General features: G+C 29.6%; 1 protein-coding gene across 2 annotated transcripts; it reads right to left on the bottom strand.

The window, feature by feature from the left end:
• Positions 1-1,962: 1,962 nt before the first annotated feature.
• On the bottom strand, positions 1,963-11,225 carry LOC134716012 (polycomb group RING finger protein 3-like). 2 transcript variants are annotated; one of them, XM_063578671.1, is made up of 8 exons: positions 11,068-11,225; positions 8,859-8,998; positions 7,386-7,482; positions 5,871-5,926; positions 4,822-4,881; positions 3,803-4,032; positions 3,119-3,199; positions 1,965-2,722 (listed from the first exon to the last, which is right to left on the bottom strand). In XM_063578671.1, exons 2-8 carry the CDS (start codon positions 8,965-8,967, stop codon positions 2,675-2,677), a joined length of 681 nt encoding a protein of 226 aa, XP_063434741.1. In that variant the 5' UTR covers positions 8,968-8,998; positions 11,068-11,225; the 3' UTR covers positions 1,965-2,674. The 2 variants fall into 2 exon arrangements, with proteins under 2 accessions (XP_063434742.1, XP_063434741.1); XM_063578672.1 differs by lacking the exon at positions 11,068-11,225 and having other exon boundaries at positions 1,963-2,722.
• Positions 11,226-15,795: the final 4,570 nt, after the last annotated feature.

Below are 15,795 nucleotides of genomic sequence, written 5' to 3' on the forward strand. Positions count from 1 at the left end.
ATCATAAAATATTAAGATGTAAAAAAACTGCTTGTTATCACTGAATGGTAAAGATTATTTTAATTTATCAGTTGGTAGTAAAAAGTTAATATACATTGTATATCACAAAGATTTGAGTTGATTCTGGACAAAGAAAGATAACTCCAATTAAAAAAAAATATTGCTATTTCACAATATTGTGTAATTAGATATTTCTTGCTTACTATTCTGGACAAAGAAAGATAACTCTAATTAAAAAAAATATTGCTATTTCACAATATTGTGCAATTAGATATTTCTTGCCATTGTGCAATACTGTGCAATTGAAAAGACTTGCTATTGCACAATACTTAATATAATATTTTAGATCCTGATTTGGACCAACTTGAAAACTGGGCCCATAATCAAACATCTAAGTACATGTTTGGATTCAGCATATCAAAGAACCCCAAGATTTCAATTTTTGTTAAAATCAAACTAAATTTAATTTTGGACCCTTAGGACTTTGATGTAGACCAATTTGAAAACAGGACCAAAAATGAAGAATCTACATACACAGTTAGATTTGGCATATCAAAGAACCCCATTTATTCAATTTTTAATGAAATCGAACAAAGTTTAATTTTGGACCCCGATTTGGACCAACTTGAAAACTGGGCCAATAATCAAGAATCTAAATACATTTTTAGATTCAGCATATCAAAGAACCCAACCGATTAATTTTTTGTCAAAATCAAACTAAGTTTAATTTTGGACCCTTTGGACCTTAATGTAGACCAATTTGAAAATGGACCAAAAATTAAGAATCTACATACACAGTTAGATTCCGCATATCAAAGAACCCTAATTATTCAATTCTTGATGAAATCAAACAAAGTTTAATTTTGGACCCTTTGGGCCCCTTTTTCCTAAACTGTTAGGACCAAAACTCCCAAAATCAATACCAACCTTCCTTTTGTGGTCATAAACATTGTGTTTAAATTTCATTGATTTCTATTAACTTAAACTAAAGTTATTGTGCGAAAACCAAGAATAATGCTTATTTGGGCCCTTTTTTGGCCCCTAATTCCTAAACTGTTGAAACCAAAACTCCCAAAATCAATCCCAACCTTTCTTTTGTGGTCATAAACCTTGTGTCAAAATTTCATAGATTTCTATTAACTTAAACTAAAGTTATAGCGCGAAAACCAAGAAAATGCTTATTTGGGCCCTTTTTGGCCCCTAATTCCTAAAATGTTGGGACCAAAACTCCCAAAATCAATACCAACCTTCCTTTTGTGGTCATAAACCTTGTGTTAAAATTTCATAGATTTCTATTCACTTTTACTAAAGTTAGAGTGCGAAAACTAAAAGTATTCGGACGACGACGACGACGACGACGCCAACGTGATAGCAATATACGACGAAAATTTTTTCAAAATTTGCGGTCGTATAAAAATTAGAAATGACTGTACAGTTAGCAATCCTCTGTGTATAAATAAGTTGTACTAGATAAATTTATACTAGCAACAGTCTACATCTGTTAAAACACAGATTACAATGATCCCTGAACTACTCCAAATCAAAGAATAAAACTAATATATAAAGAATATTTATACACAAATTAACATGTTACCTCATGGAACAAGCACCATTGATAAACTCTTAACTACTTCATTAATTAAGGCCAAAAAAACAAAAAATAGTGTTTAGGACACACTTCTTTAAAAACAAAAAACAATGGAAAGGAGGAAGAAATTTCTTTTCTTTAATTCAATTTTCAAATAAGGACAATCTATTATTTTGTCAATACTCTCTACAAAAGGTGACAATTAAAACATTAGAGTAGGCATTTTTAGGAATAAAAAATAAATCAAGAAGGGAAACCCTGATCACAACTACTTTTATTTGGGCCATACTAAGTTTAAGCTTTAGACTAAAATACTGAAATACTTCGATATGTTTTCGTTTAGCTGTTGTTGAATACAACATTGTTAAGAAATTATAATACAGAAGAGCATTTATAATCAGGGGAAAGAAAAAACATTCATTAAATTAGACATTTAGAACTGCACAAGCCAAGTTTTTTCTCATAATTTTAACATTTGTTTGTATTTTGCATTGTTTTAGAAATTCCTTTCAGCCATAGTGGATCAGTTGAAAATTTGCAGTAATAGCCGAGATTGACTGATCATAAAAATAGTTGTTATTTTTTTTCTAAATAAAAGTTCTGTAATTAGCATAATATTATTTATATCAAATAAAATTTCTCTTGAAACTACACAACTTTTCTGCTAGTTCAAAATAAATAAATCTTAATCCAAAGATTATAAACTATTTATAAACATCAGTTTTTTGCAAAAAGAAAATATCATAAAAAAACATTAATTCAATAAATATATATTGCATAAATACAAAACAATAAATAAGAGGAAGTATATTTAAACATGTGAAAACTCCAAGAAAGCAAACTTATATCACTTATATGCTTGACTGAAATTGTCAATCAATGTATTGTCAAAATGACTTTAGTTATCTGCAATCCTTTAGTAAAATACATTTGATTCAAAGTCACCTTATTCAAAATGAATATTAAACTGAAGTTTTATTTTACACAGCAATGAATGCTTTGGAGTCTAATAATGTCCTTCAGGTTCTTCATGCATATGTATTTGTCTATAAAGAACAGGAAATAAACCACTTGGAAGTCTTCTCATCAGTATTCAATAGTTTTTGGTCTGTAATGTAGAACTAGTGGTCCATCCTAGGAAAAAAAAAACAAATAAGTAACATAAATGATTTATACTTGACATATTCATAAGATTTGTATGTTTGCAATAATTGCAGTATCAATTTATCTCCCTTAGGGTTTGTATTTTGATTATCTCCCATTGATAGCTTGAATTCAACAATAAATTCAAATCTCTTAACACTATTACAGCTTAAAGTTTGAAGAAAAATTGTGCAAAATTTATATTTTCACAATAAAGTTGACTTTGAATACTGTTGCATTTTAACATATTTCAACAAGTTATGAATTTTATTTAAAAATGATATAGAATCATTCTGTGAACTAAGAAATCATTTCATAAAATTAAGATCAACTTTAAATCATAACAATTTACTGAAAAGAAGATTTATTAATCCAGAAATTTCTTACCTTTTGTCTTTTTCTTGTTATTGCTACAAATTTAAGTGTATGATATTTCCCTAACAGTTCATCATTACACAAAATCTCGATCTGAAATTGAACAATGAACATTTAATGAAAAACTACTACTTTCACTATCAGTAAAGTTCAAATCATAATAAGCATGTGTTGAACATTTCATCTTCAAGTGTTTACATAATCTTGGTAAACATTTATGAACAATAAACTTTACTAAAATCTGTAAAGAGCTTTAGAATTTTTTTATTCTTTTTCGCAATGATAACATGAGAGATTCACGTTTGATATTATTCAGTATTAATAAATATGAATTGCTGCATCGCTTCTCTTTTATTAGGCACCTACACTGTACTTTACCAACAACAATTTCTTAAATTCAAATCATATCCACAATATTTAACATGGTCTTTGCTGGTTATTCTAAAACCTTTTAAATTTCATATGGAGGCAAATAAATTCTCAACCATCAATTTAGGAGTCAAAGTTAAGTTATCAAAATAGTAACAAATATTTGTACAATTAAAATTAAACATGCATAAATATTATAATGGTGTACCAATCAAAATATCAACTAAAATGAAAAGACGTTTGTATTTTTTTTACTATTTTGTAGACTACTTACATCTGTAAATCTCTTAATATCATCAAATAATTTTGTATTTGTAGACTACTTACATCTGTAAATCTCTTAATATCATCAAATAATTTGAGTGCAATGAATTTCTTTAGATGGCTAACTGTTGCTTGTGAAGATAATCGTAAGAATTTCCTGCGTAGACATTTCATATCTAGATCCTGTCCTTCTAAACATACATTCACTTGTTCATCATTTCTATGATAGTCATTGTTTTCTTCTTTTTCTACTGGTTCTTTTTTAATTTCTGTTTCATTTAATAGAGGTTCTTCTACAATGATACAAGTAAAAATATAATATCTATTAAAGCTATACAAAACTTTTCCCCAGCTAGTACTTCACCTTTCATCTAATACCTTTTAAAATTACTAAAATATATGATACATAGTTTAATACTTACCTATACATGTAGGAACTATTGTTTTAAATATGTATTTCTTTCCAGTATATTCTTTTGTGACCATGATGGATTGGGCGGTGTTACATCTTACAAAGTCTATCCAAACTAGTTTGCAATGAATTCTGCACAAGATGGCGCTAGGGCCAGTCTTAAACTTGCAGTAAGGTGAGATTTGTTTTGCTCCGAGTTGAAAGCTCACTGTGACTTTGAGAAGATAAACAGCAATAAAAGTGCTGTTTCTTTGCTTTTTGTGTGGATTTTAGGTTGATGTTGTGCATTAACTGATCTTGTGTCATGGATGGATACTACATTATTTTGACATCAAAGGCTGATTACTTCCAGTTACAGTTCTTGATCAAATGTGAAAAACATTTTCAATGTAGAACTATGGATCTCTACATGTTTAAGGAAATACAAAAATAATTTAGGTTGTCTTATCTTTCAAATTGGTATCAAATACACACAAATGACCTGTCTGACCAAATCATGTTATTAAAACATAACCTATTTCAGAACTCATTGATCAGTTATATTTTATTTCATTTTTTTATCTGTACTCAATTTGATACATGAAGTTATATTACATGATGTTAAAATCTTATAATTTGAAACTTTCACATAATAAATAAGTGACAATGCTTTAATAAATAATTAGCTCACCTGTTGGTTCTGGTTTTATTCCTCTTGCTTTATAAAACTTTTCTTTACGTTTTGCTTCTTCTGTGGAAGTAAATTTATACAAATGTATGAATATATCGTAGCTTTGTGCAAATGTGTGTTAAAAACCTATATCCTTTTAATTGTTTGATATATATACAATTTTTGTTTGTTTGTTCATTTCTACAGAATCTGCACAGAATCAACAAATTCCACTGTGGGTGTTGGCTTTTTTTTAAGGAAAACTTAAAGTAAAGAATGATCACAAGAAATTCAAAAACGTTTGTATGTTTTCCATTCAACTGAGAAATAATACTAAAGTATATTTAAAACTTGTACCCTTTACACATTTGTCCAATCAAGACATTGACTTCAGAAAGTGTTCCATAGAATCAAATTAAAACATAATTTCTAATTGGGTTCTAGGATCATTGCCAAAAAAAGAAACCATTTTAAAATTAGGATAAAACAAGTGAAACTGCGAGCTACTGCTCACTGATGATACCTCCGCTGCAATTGGATATTATTAATAGTGTAAAAATATGCAAGTGTTCGGTAAACAGGAAGTTGTCGAGTGATGAATCTGAAAACGCATCACACGGTATAGCTGACTTATATAAATCCTGAAACAAAATTTCAGAAATCCTTGTATTGTACTTCCTGAGAAAAATGTGACGAAAATTTTCAACTTGGCTATCATGTGTTAAATCATACAAGTGTTCGGTAAACAGAAAGTTGTCAAGTGATCAATCTGAAAACGCATCACACGGTATAGCTGACTTAGATAAACCCTGAAACCAATTTTCAGAAATCCTTGTATTGTTGTTCCTGAGAAAAATGCGACGAAAAATATTCATAGGATGGACGGACTGATGGACTGACGGAAGGACAGACAGAGGTAAAACAGTATACCTCCCCTTTTTTAAAGCGGGGGTATAATGAGGATTATTCTTATAAAATTTGCAAAGATTTAGTGATATTCTGTAATTGTAAAATGTTCAAGGTTGAATCACAAACTATTTGTTTATAGATTAGGTTAAACATATACATACTTTCTTGTAACTTGGGTACCAGCTTGTACACAATATCTTGCATGGTACGGTCATGACTGAAAATGAAAATGCAATATATTTTTTAAATAATTCAACTCAGTTGAAATAAATCAAAGAAAAATTCTTGTTATACTGTTTTACATTTGTAATTTTTGGGGTCATTTATAGCTGACTATGCAGTATGGGCTTTGTTTATTGTTGAAGGTCATACAGTGACCTATATAATTATTAATTTATGTGTCGTTTGGTCTCTTGTGGAGAGTTGTCTCATGAGTAATCACGCCACATCTCCTTTTTTTTATTAACAAAAGCGTTTTTTTTTTACATATTGAATTCAAAAAGCTTTTCAATTTCATTATACTGTGCAATAAGTTATTTTGTAGATAGATCAGTCTAACACATAAAAATATATAAATTAGTCTATTTTTGGTATGAATACAAAGCACTGATTTCTGATAGAAACAATTGATAGCACAATCATGACAATGTAAATGTATGGTAACCTAAATATTTCATATCTAAACTTTAACACAATTTGTCTTGAAAGATGATTGCCTCCTTGGTAGTCCAAATAATTAAGACAACTAGTAAGGCTATTATACTTTTTTGCTTAAAAGTATAATAGCCTTTCAAGACGTCATAATTATTTGGACTTCCTCTATGGTAGTCACAAACCATCTCAACATTTTGTTTTAAATATCTAAATAAATAATGAACCGATCACAGAATTAATGAACCATACCAATACATCCTATACACAACTTATTCTATTCCTATTGAATTACACTACCAGTAGTCTACAGACACTACTAAAATTAGAAACGGGTGCATGATATAGCACCAACATAAATAAGACCAACAGGATTCTCACTAAAATGATGAGTTCAGACAGATTTTGATGAGTCCAGGACTAATTGACTCTCCTTAGTAGGAACCATGTACCAATATGAAATACTTATAGTCTTATATCTGTATGTATGAAAATGTCATATTACTTGATATAATTTAATGGATGACTTTGGTGTATCAGAATTCTATGCTCATGTTAATGTTATGTTACCTGATACAATTTAATGGATGACTTTGGTGTATCAGAATTCTATGCTCGTGTAAATGTTATGTTACCTGATACAATTTAATGGATGACTTTGGTGTATCAGAATTCTATGCTCGTGTAAATGTTATGTTACCTGATACAATTTAATGGATGACTTTGGTGTATCAGAATTCTATGCTCATGTTAATGTTATGTTACCTGATATAATTTAATGGATGACTTTGGTGTATTAGAATTCTATGCTCATGTTAATGTTATGTTACCTGATACAATTTAATGGATGACTTTGGTGTATCAGAATTCTATGCTCATGTAAATGTTATGTTACCTGATACAATTTAATGGATGACTTTGGTGTATCAGAATTCTATGCTCGTGTAAATGTTATGTTACCTGATACAATTTAATGGATGACTTTGGTGTATCAGAATTCTATGCTCATGTTAATGTTATGTTACCTGATATAATTTAATGGATGACTTTGGTGTATCAGAATTCCACACTTAGGACATTTGTTGTGTTCATGTAAATACTTCACCAGACATGTCTTGCAGACTGAAATTACAAAAAAAAGAAGTTCAAATCCACAATAGTTTAGTTTAATATAGAAATTTGCATTGAAAAAAAAAATGAAATATATCTGACTGCTTTATTTGATAATTTAAAAAAAGCGTACTGTTAAAATGCTCATTCTTAACCCCCTCCCACCAAGTGTACCTTTTATACACAATTATGGATGACCCCTTACAAAATAAATGGAGAATGTGTCTATGAGTCACAGTTAATCCCATCTTGTAAACATGCATGAACCATTTTCCACAAACAGATGCAGGCTTCACGACAGTTAAGACTAGTTTTTTAAGATAAGCTTTTAAGCGGGGGCATCAAAAGCCTCAAGGGTACAAAAATTTCAGAAAAAAAATTATACATTTATTTTTCATTACAAATTTTCTTTTTACCTTTGGTAGTTTTTACTTTATCACATGGTACAAAAATTATTAAAAAAATCAATTTGTGTTGGCCCCAGATGAATTAAAAATGTAGATATCACTGAAAAAGCTCCAAATTCAGAGTTTGCAAAAAGTGTCAGTCCTCAGGATTTAACCACCAAAATATTGCATAGGACCGACACAATTTCAGTATTTTTCAATAGACTTGACATAAGGACCAGCAGATTTTCTTCAAGGACCACCAAGGAAAAAAAAATTGTGAACTCGGAAGAATTATCTCCCTTTGGTGCAAAAATGTCATTTTTTTGAAACAAAATTGAAATATATATATATTTTAATTCATTGGTGACCTATATTTTTTTTATCATAGTTTTCAAATGAGCTGTACTTATACTAAACTTCTGTTAAATTTGAGCGATTTCTGTAGTAAAGTTCTTTTGTTATTTCGATATCACCTCTATTTCTCCTATTAGTTCAACAGAAATAAGTTCACAAAAATGTATGCTTCTCTCAAAGGCAGATTGTGAGTGTCAATGAACGACGACCCTATTTTTTTAATTTTATTTTTCTATTTAGAATTAGATAAAGTTCATTTATACAAATATGTAGCGAAATCCAATTTTAAATGAAAAATTTGATTTAAACCAACAAGCCATCTTAAAGCCTCAAATAGGCTGCATCATTACTTTCAAAAGTTCAAAATCATTATCTAGAATGTTAATTGCAATATTATCACAATTATAAGATTAATATATGAACAAAATTCCTCCTACTATTTAATGTTTTCAATTGAGAATGTTATCTAATTTTTATTATGCCTGTCAGACAAAGTGGTTTATAAATGCTCAAACAAAAAAAGTCTCATTTAAAGTTATAGCCTACTTTTTAGAATTAAAATTTTTGTGTTTCCAGAATATTTCCTTTGTTAATTACTTTCCAATATAATCAGAACAATATTTCAAACTACTATACTATACTTACATGTATGTAAACATTCTGTTATAGTTGTTGCTTCAATAAGATATCCCCGACACAAGGTACATGTTATATGAGTATTGACAGTTTTCAGTTTTACTCTTTTTTCCATCATTTTGGTATTTTGGTGAATGTTCTCATAATAGCTGTAATTGTAAAATTGTAAGCATGAATGAAATCTGAATTAATTTTTTTAAGTATTACAGCTTACATGTACCATCATGTACATGTACAAATGAAATGCTACGGTTATGATTAAAATGTATAGCCCAGTAAAAATAGAAGAGATTTTTAATTCCCCTTTTTGTTTGATATCCAAATATTTTAACAGGAACCTTAAACCAATATCTCTTCATACATTGTATTTGTAGTGGTCATGGAATCCTATCAAAATGATCTGGTTTGTTGTTAAATCAACAAATAAACAAACAAACAAGAGTGCACACGCTGAAATGTCTTGCCTGTTTAAATTTACTTATCATTGGTCTTTGTTTGAAGGTTGTAACATAAACTTTTTATGTTTTACTACAAGCATCACATAAAATTTACATTATCAATGTTCTATGAAAATGATACTGACTGAACTAGTGGCCTATTGTAATTAGTACCGGTATTTTATAAACCAACCAAAACACAAAATCCTAACATTGACAAATGAACCATTAATATGAAGTCAAAAGCAGATGAAACCAACCAAAACACAAAATCCTAACATTGACAAATGAACCATTAATATGAAGTCAAGAGCAGATGAAACCAACCAGACTGATATATACCCCTTGCATTCATTGCATACACCACACATAGTTGACCTTCTGGTAAGAGACCACAGTTATTTCGTAGTGCATTTTCTTTAGACAATAAATGAAAATTAAAAAAATCCCAACTGCCCTTTCTGAATAACATTTTTGCAGTGTGTTGAACTACTTTTAGGACAAATTATATCAAAATTGTAGAAAACTTCATCCGCTCTAACTCAAAATATGAAAACAAATTTGTTAAGGGGGTCTTGAAATCTTTTGATAGCTTCCAAATCACTACTTGACCTTCAAATTTGTGACCCAAATTTTTTTATGGTGTAATTTCATCCCTCTACTTGCTACATGTATTTTAGGCATAAATCATGAAAATATAAATTTGGAAGGGGTAGAGAAAAAAATTGGCAAGTAACACACTGTCCACACTAGGGACTATATTTGTGGACAACAAAAATCAAAGGACACTTAACTATGTTCTCAGACCTACTGCTTATAGAATGTGAGAAACTGAAAATGATGTCAAGTTTAAGTGACCTCTGTCTGACAGACATGTATGCATTGCATGGAACTCATATACCAAATTTAGTTACATGCACCCTATTACTCATCATGCCCATAAAAATTGAGAGATTTGCATGACAACAAATCTGTAAATTTAAAAAGTCACTAAACCATGAAAATTGAGATCAAGGGACAATATAGACAGAAAGAAACTTCATAACATAAGTACATAAATCTGCATTCAAGGTCTTCTACCTTTTGAAGTATAAACTTTATACAAATAGATCACATCGCAACCGCTGGATACATCATTACATGTAGTTACATTTTGTACATGTAATCCTAAAATTTTCTAAAATATAAAATGACATTGGCAAAGACAGTTATAGAAAGCCCAAAATATATAGTCAAATTTTCAATTGGGAATTTTCAGCTCTTATGAGCAGCACATACAATCTGAGACTACTATAACACTATGTGTTATAGTAGTCTCAGATACAATCATTACATACGTATAAACTTTAAAGTGAGATACCTTCTGTCTATGAAAATACAAAATGTATACATGTGTGACTGCTGTAAAAAGTAATCTTAATTTGATAGTATGTAAATTAAATTTAATTGTACCAAAACATAATAATTGTCATGATAACAGGAGCATAAAACAGTAATTGAAAAAATGATTGATTGATTGTTGGTGGCTTAACGTCCAGTGGCAAATGTTTCATGCATCATCCTGTTCAGGACGAAATTGAAAAAATATCTCGGTCTCTTCTATTAAAAAAAAGGGAGAGGGCTATAACGAAATTGTTGTACCACCATTTACATATGCTAGTTACTCTAGTAATCCATAAGATCTTGAAGTTCAGGGGGAAATGGGATAGGTTGTCACCGATAAATGATAAATAAATCGAGTAGCTGGTTCACATTTTAAAGTAAAATCTATTAAAAATTACCATGATTCTTTTATCGTTTGTTTAAGGGTTTTTCTGTTTGTATGGAAATCAATGTGTTTGTAAGTGTGTTTCTCCAGAAGTATAAGAGAGTAGAAAAATCATCAGTGCTTTGTCTATTGTTGTGAACTGGTTCTATTTCCGGAACCAGTCCCAATTACAGTTTTATAATACAGCTTTATTGATTGGCCAATTATGTATCTTTAAACCAATCAAAAATATTATTACACTTCCACAAGTACCACCCCTTTACCGTCTTTCCCGACAAGTGCTCGCTATGAATCATATGTTGGATTACTTGCATATGAAATTTAAAAAAAACCAACATAATGTTAAAGGTTTATCATGTTTATAGGTATATATTTCTTGTGATAGAAAACGAATGATAAGAATACGAAAGTTTTATTTCGGTTCGGTTCACAATAAACGGAATTTGAGGAGACTGTCATCAAAGTGAGAGGGTTAGGCTAGCACTAAAAATCCACCATTTTCTACATTTGAAAATGCCGGTACCAATTCAGGAATATGTCAGTTTTTGTCCATTCGTTTTTTATGCGTTTTGTTATTTGATTTTGCCATGTGATTATGGACTTTCCGAAATTTTCCGTATTTTTGTGATTTTACTTTTCATACCGGCAAACATAGCTTTAACCGAATATAAAATAACACAAACACAACATTAAAAAACACAACACGCCGATAGTCAGAAGACATATAACACCACAGGCATATTGAAATACTTTCATAGCACTGAGACACAAAAATAATTACGCCTTGACTGGTCAGTACAGGAGGTGACCAATCTCTGCGTTATAGTAGTCTCAGCATAGCACTTTTAAAATACATATCTAACAAGAATAGAATTTTCTTATACTTTGCCAAAATGAAGATTTAACTATGCTTTTAGTAGAAATACAATAAAAGAATGGGTCGTGAAAAATTGCCTAAATTTGGTTAGATTATTCATGAAAAATCACACTGTGTGTGGCATAAAAAGAAATCTATGAGATAGAATTTTGTAATAAATTATGAGATGATAGGTTTTATATGTTTTAAGAAAATAAAAATAATTTTCGCCGAACTTTTTTTTCTAGCTACAAGAATTAAAGAATTAAAAAAATTCCATGTCAATCCAATATAGCGTATTTACTAAAAGAGTTATCTCCCCTTAAATGGCTTACTTGCAAAACATATTCTTAAAACACAAGGTTTGATATTTGTAACTTGTTTAAATACTTCGTATGATACAATAAATTACCAATTTTTCTTTATAGAAATAAACAGTCTAACTACAACATCGCAAATCTGCTCCAAATTTGTAGATTTTGGCAAATAACTAGACCCATTTTGTACTGCGAATGTACAATCGAAACAAGGATGACCATAATCTATCCCTTCATAGTTTTTTGTCTGAAGAATGATCAAGAATGTGAAGTAGAAATACAATAAAAGAATGGGTCGTGAAAAATTGCCTAAATTTGGTTAGATTATTCATGAAAAATCACACTGTGTGTGGCATAAAAAGAAATCTATGAGATAGAATTTTGTAATAAATTATGAGATGATAGGTTTTATATGTTTTAAGAAAATAAAAATAAAAAACATTTTCGCCGAACTTTTTTTTCTAGCTACAAGAATTAAAGAATTAAAAAAATTCCATGTCAATCCAATATAGCGTATTTACTAAAAGAGTTATCTCCCCTTAAATGGCTTACTTGAAAAACATATTCTTAAAACACAAGGTTTGATATTTGTAACTTGTTTAAATATTTCGTATGATACAATAAATTACCAATTTTTCTATATATAAATAAACAGTCTAACTACAACGTCGCAAATCTGCTCCAAATTTGTAGATTTTGGCAAATAACTAGACCCATTTTGTACTGCGATTGTACAATCGAAACAAGGATGACCATAATCTATCCCTTCATAGTTTTTTGTCTGAAGAATGATCAAGAATGTGAAATAAAAAATCATTATCATTGTTAACAGTATAAGTGAAATCTGGAATAAATTACTGATCACGTATAGATTTTGAGAGTTGATAGTTGCATTATTATGAGGCTGAGATACAGCAACGGCTATTGGCGTAAATGAGACAAAGAATTCAGTACAGACTTTTCTCAACCAGCATTAGACATCAAATGCCGGAAAATTAACTATGTGTTTTTCTTTTGGAACTTATGTTATGAAGGAAATTCTATATTCCGTGACAGACCTAATTAACTGTCATTAATTCATGTTCGTTTTATTATGCATTTCACAGATATTTTCAATATTGAAATATCAATTATTAATACGTGTTTATTTGCTTTGTTTCTTTGCAATTTGCACGAATTGCTTTGTTTTTAAACAATGTTCCTATACAATGTTTACAAAAAAAGCATTATCTGTATTTTATAACTTCTGACAGTCTAGTCACACCTCAAGAGTCGTGTCTATCATACTTGTCTAGTAATTGTTTAAATATTCAACAAGATTTTTTTTTTAAAGCATCGGTGTTTAACGCCAAGGATTTGTATATTACTATACAAATCCTACTATAAAATCCTTGATTATGCACACTCCGTTAAAGTACATTCATTTTATATCAATCAATATCTAAAAATTCCACATTTCCAATACAAATTCAACAACCCCACATGCACACATATTACCTTATAAAGTTAGGGTATTGCGAATCAGTCCATAGCTTTTTAGAAAGCTTAAACTTGTATATTCTTGTTGAAGATTGTCCTTTGTTGAACTTCTGCAAATAGACAAAGGTGAGCGACAAAAGCTCTTTATAGTTTCTATAGTTATCAAACATTTCTTCTTTGATAGAGTACTGAGTACAATGACATTTCTATGTTACACTATAATATTGGTAATGGTGTTCTATGTCATCGACCGGGGTCTCAGTAGTGCCTACCAAATGACAATGGGAAATTTCAGTATAATAAATTTTTGATTTAAAAACTTGTATCAAAAATAAAATTTAAAACATTGCGGTGGCATTTTACATTACAAAACGATGCTAATTGTCAAATTAAGTCTTTATTTCAAAGAGCTCACATAACATAACATAACATAACATAACATAGGTTTTACACTAGTAATTTTGGGGCCCTTTATAGCTTGTTGTTCGGTGTGAGCCAAGGCTCCGTGTTGAAGGCCGTACTTTAACCTATAATGGTTTAATTTTTAAATTGTTATTTGGATGGAGAGTTGTCTCATTGGCACTCACACCACATCTTCCTATATCTATATAACACCATAACAACATAACATAACTAACTTATTGCCTGATTCAGTAGGCAGTAGGCATGATCATAATACAAGACAAAGAAATTATATCTAACAACAAAACTATGGAACACTCTTAACTTAGCATAAGAAAATGTGAATCTCTATAATTATTCAAAAAACAAATTAGTGCCCAAAATAGTAAGATCCCAGCGTATTATGAGTGGGGTATATAGGACATCTTTTTGGTCAAATTCTTCATGCTCGATTAAGAATGGATTCAAGCTCATTGAATTCTCACCTTTTCCTTCGTAACATAGTAGACTCTCCAAATTGTCGTTGTGGTGATGTAGAAAAAAAATCTCACTTCCTGTTATCTTGTCCTATATATACTAATTTAAGACAAGCACTATTAGATTCTGTTTCAGGTCTTCCTGTCCAAGTTAACACAAAAACTTTGCTTTTTGGATCAACAGTACTCTCAGATGAGCAAAATAGTCTTTTATTTAGTTTGGTGCAAAAATCTTTTATTAAAAGTAAACGTTTTAACCCTTTATGTTAGTGCTTCGTCACTAAATAGGAACCATAGCATTTCACACTGTATATGTAACGGTTTATTTCTTCCTCTGTGATATTTTATCCTGGGGATAATTTGTCCCGGTAATATTTTTCCAGGCATGGTATTTCACAGGTAGATTTTTTTCAGAGGAGTGAAAATCTATCTGTGTTGTGCGGATAGTATGTACCGGTATATATTTGCCATACAATATTTCACAGAACCTTGTGAAATATAGTCCCATTAACTAGTAAGTAAGTTACTCACAATCAATATATACCTGACTATTATTATAAAATGTTTCACAAAGGTAGAACAAATTTGCATAATTTATCAAAGGGAGGTAATTATGAGCAATTTATATTTTAAAGACATTAATATAATAATATTCCTGAATCTATTGCATAGTGAAATTTTGTCCTTGAATCTTATTTTTTGTATATTCATTTATATAAAAAGATGACTTACAACATAATTTTTTAATAAGACAGATAAAATTTAACAGGTAAATACTATCCAGCTGTTAAAATTGCTTTTGTTCCAATATATTGTTATGCTATAATTTATCTGATTTCCATATGCAACTACATCTTTTTCACCAGACAAAACTATTTATATAGTTAAAAATATTATCATAATCAACTTCTTCAATTACTGTTTAACAGTAGTAATGCAACTATATTTCTACCTTTACTTTTTAAATTATAATTGTACTGAGATCTGAAAACAACTCACTTTTACATGTATTTTGCTTACCTTATTTAATCAGGATATTATTTCACAATTACGATCTTTGAAATTATTTCTGGTTTTCTTTCTTATGTTTAATCATAGATGTAATACCCATCTATGGTTTAATGATAATTTTCTTTTTAAAAGAATGATATTTACTTGCATATTTCAGGATTTTTTTTCAATGATAATTTGTGAAATGAATCCCATTATAA

This window comes from Mytilus trossulus, chromosome 4, assembly GCF_036588685.1.
Source record: "Mytilus trossulus isolate FHL-02 chromosome 4, PNRI_Mtr1.1.1.hap1, whole genome shotgun sequence".
NCBI classification, from domain to species: domain Eukaryota; kingdom Metazoa; phylum Mollusca; class Bivalvia; order Mytilida; family Mytilidae; genus Mytilus; species Mytilus trossulus.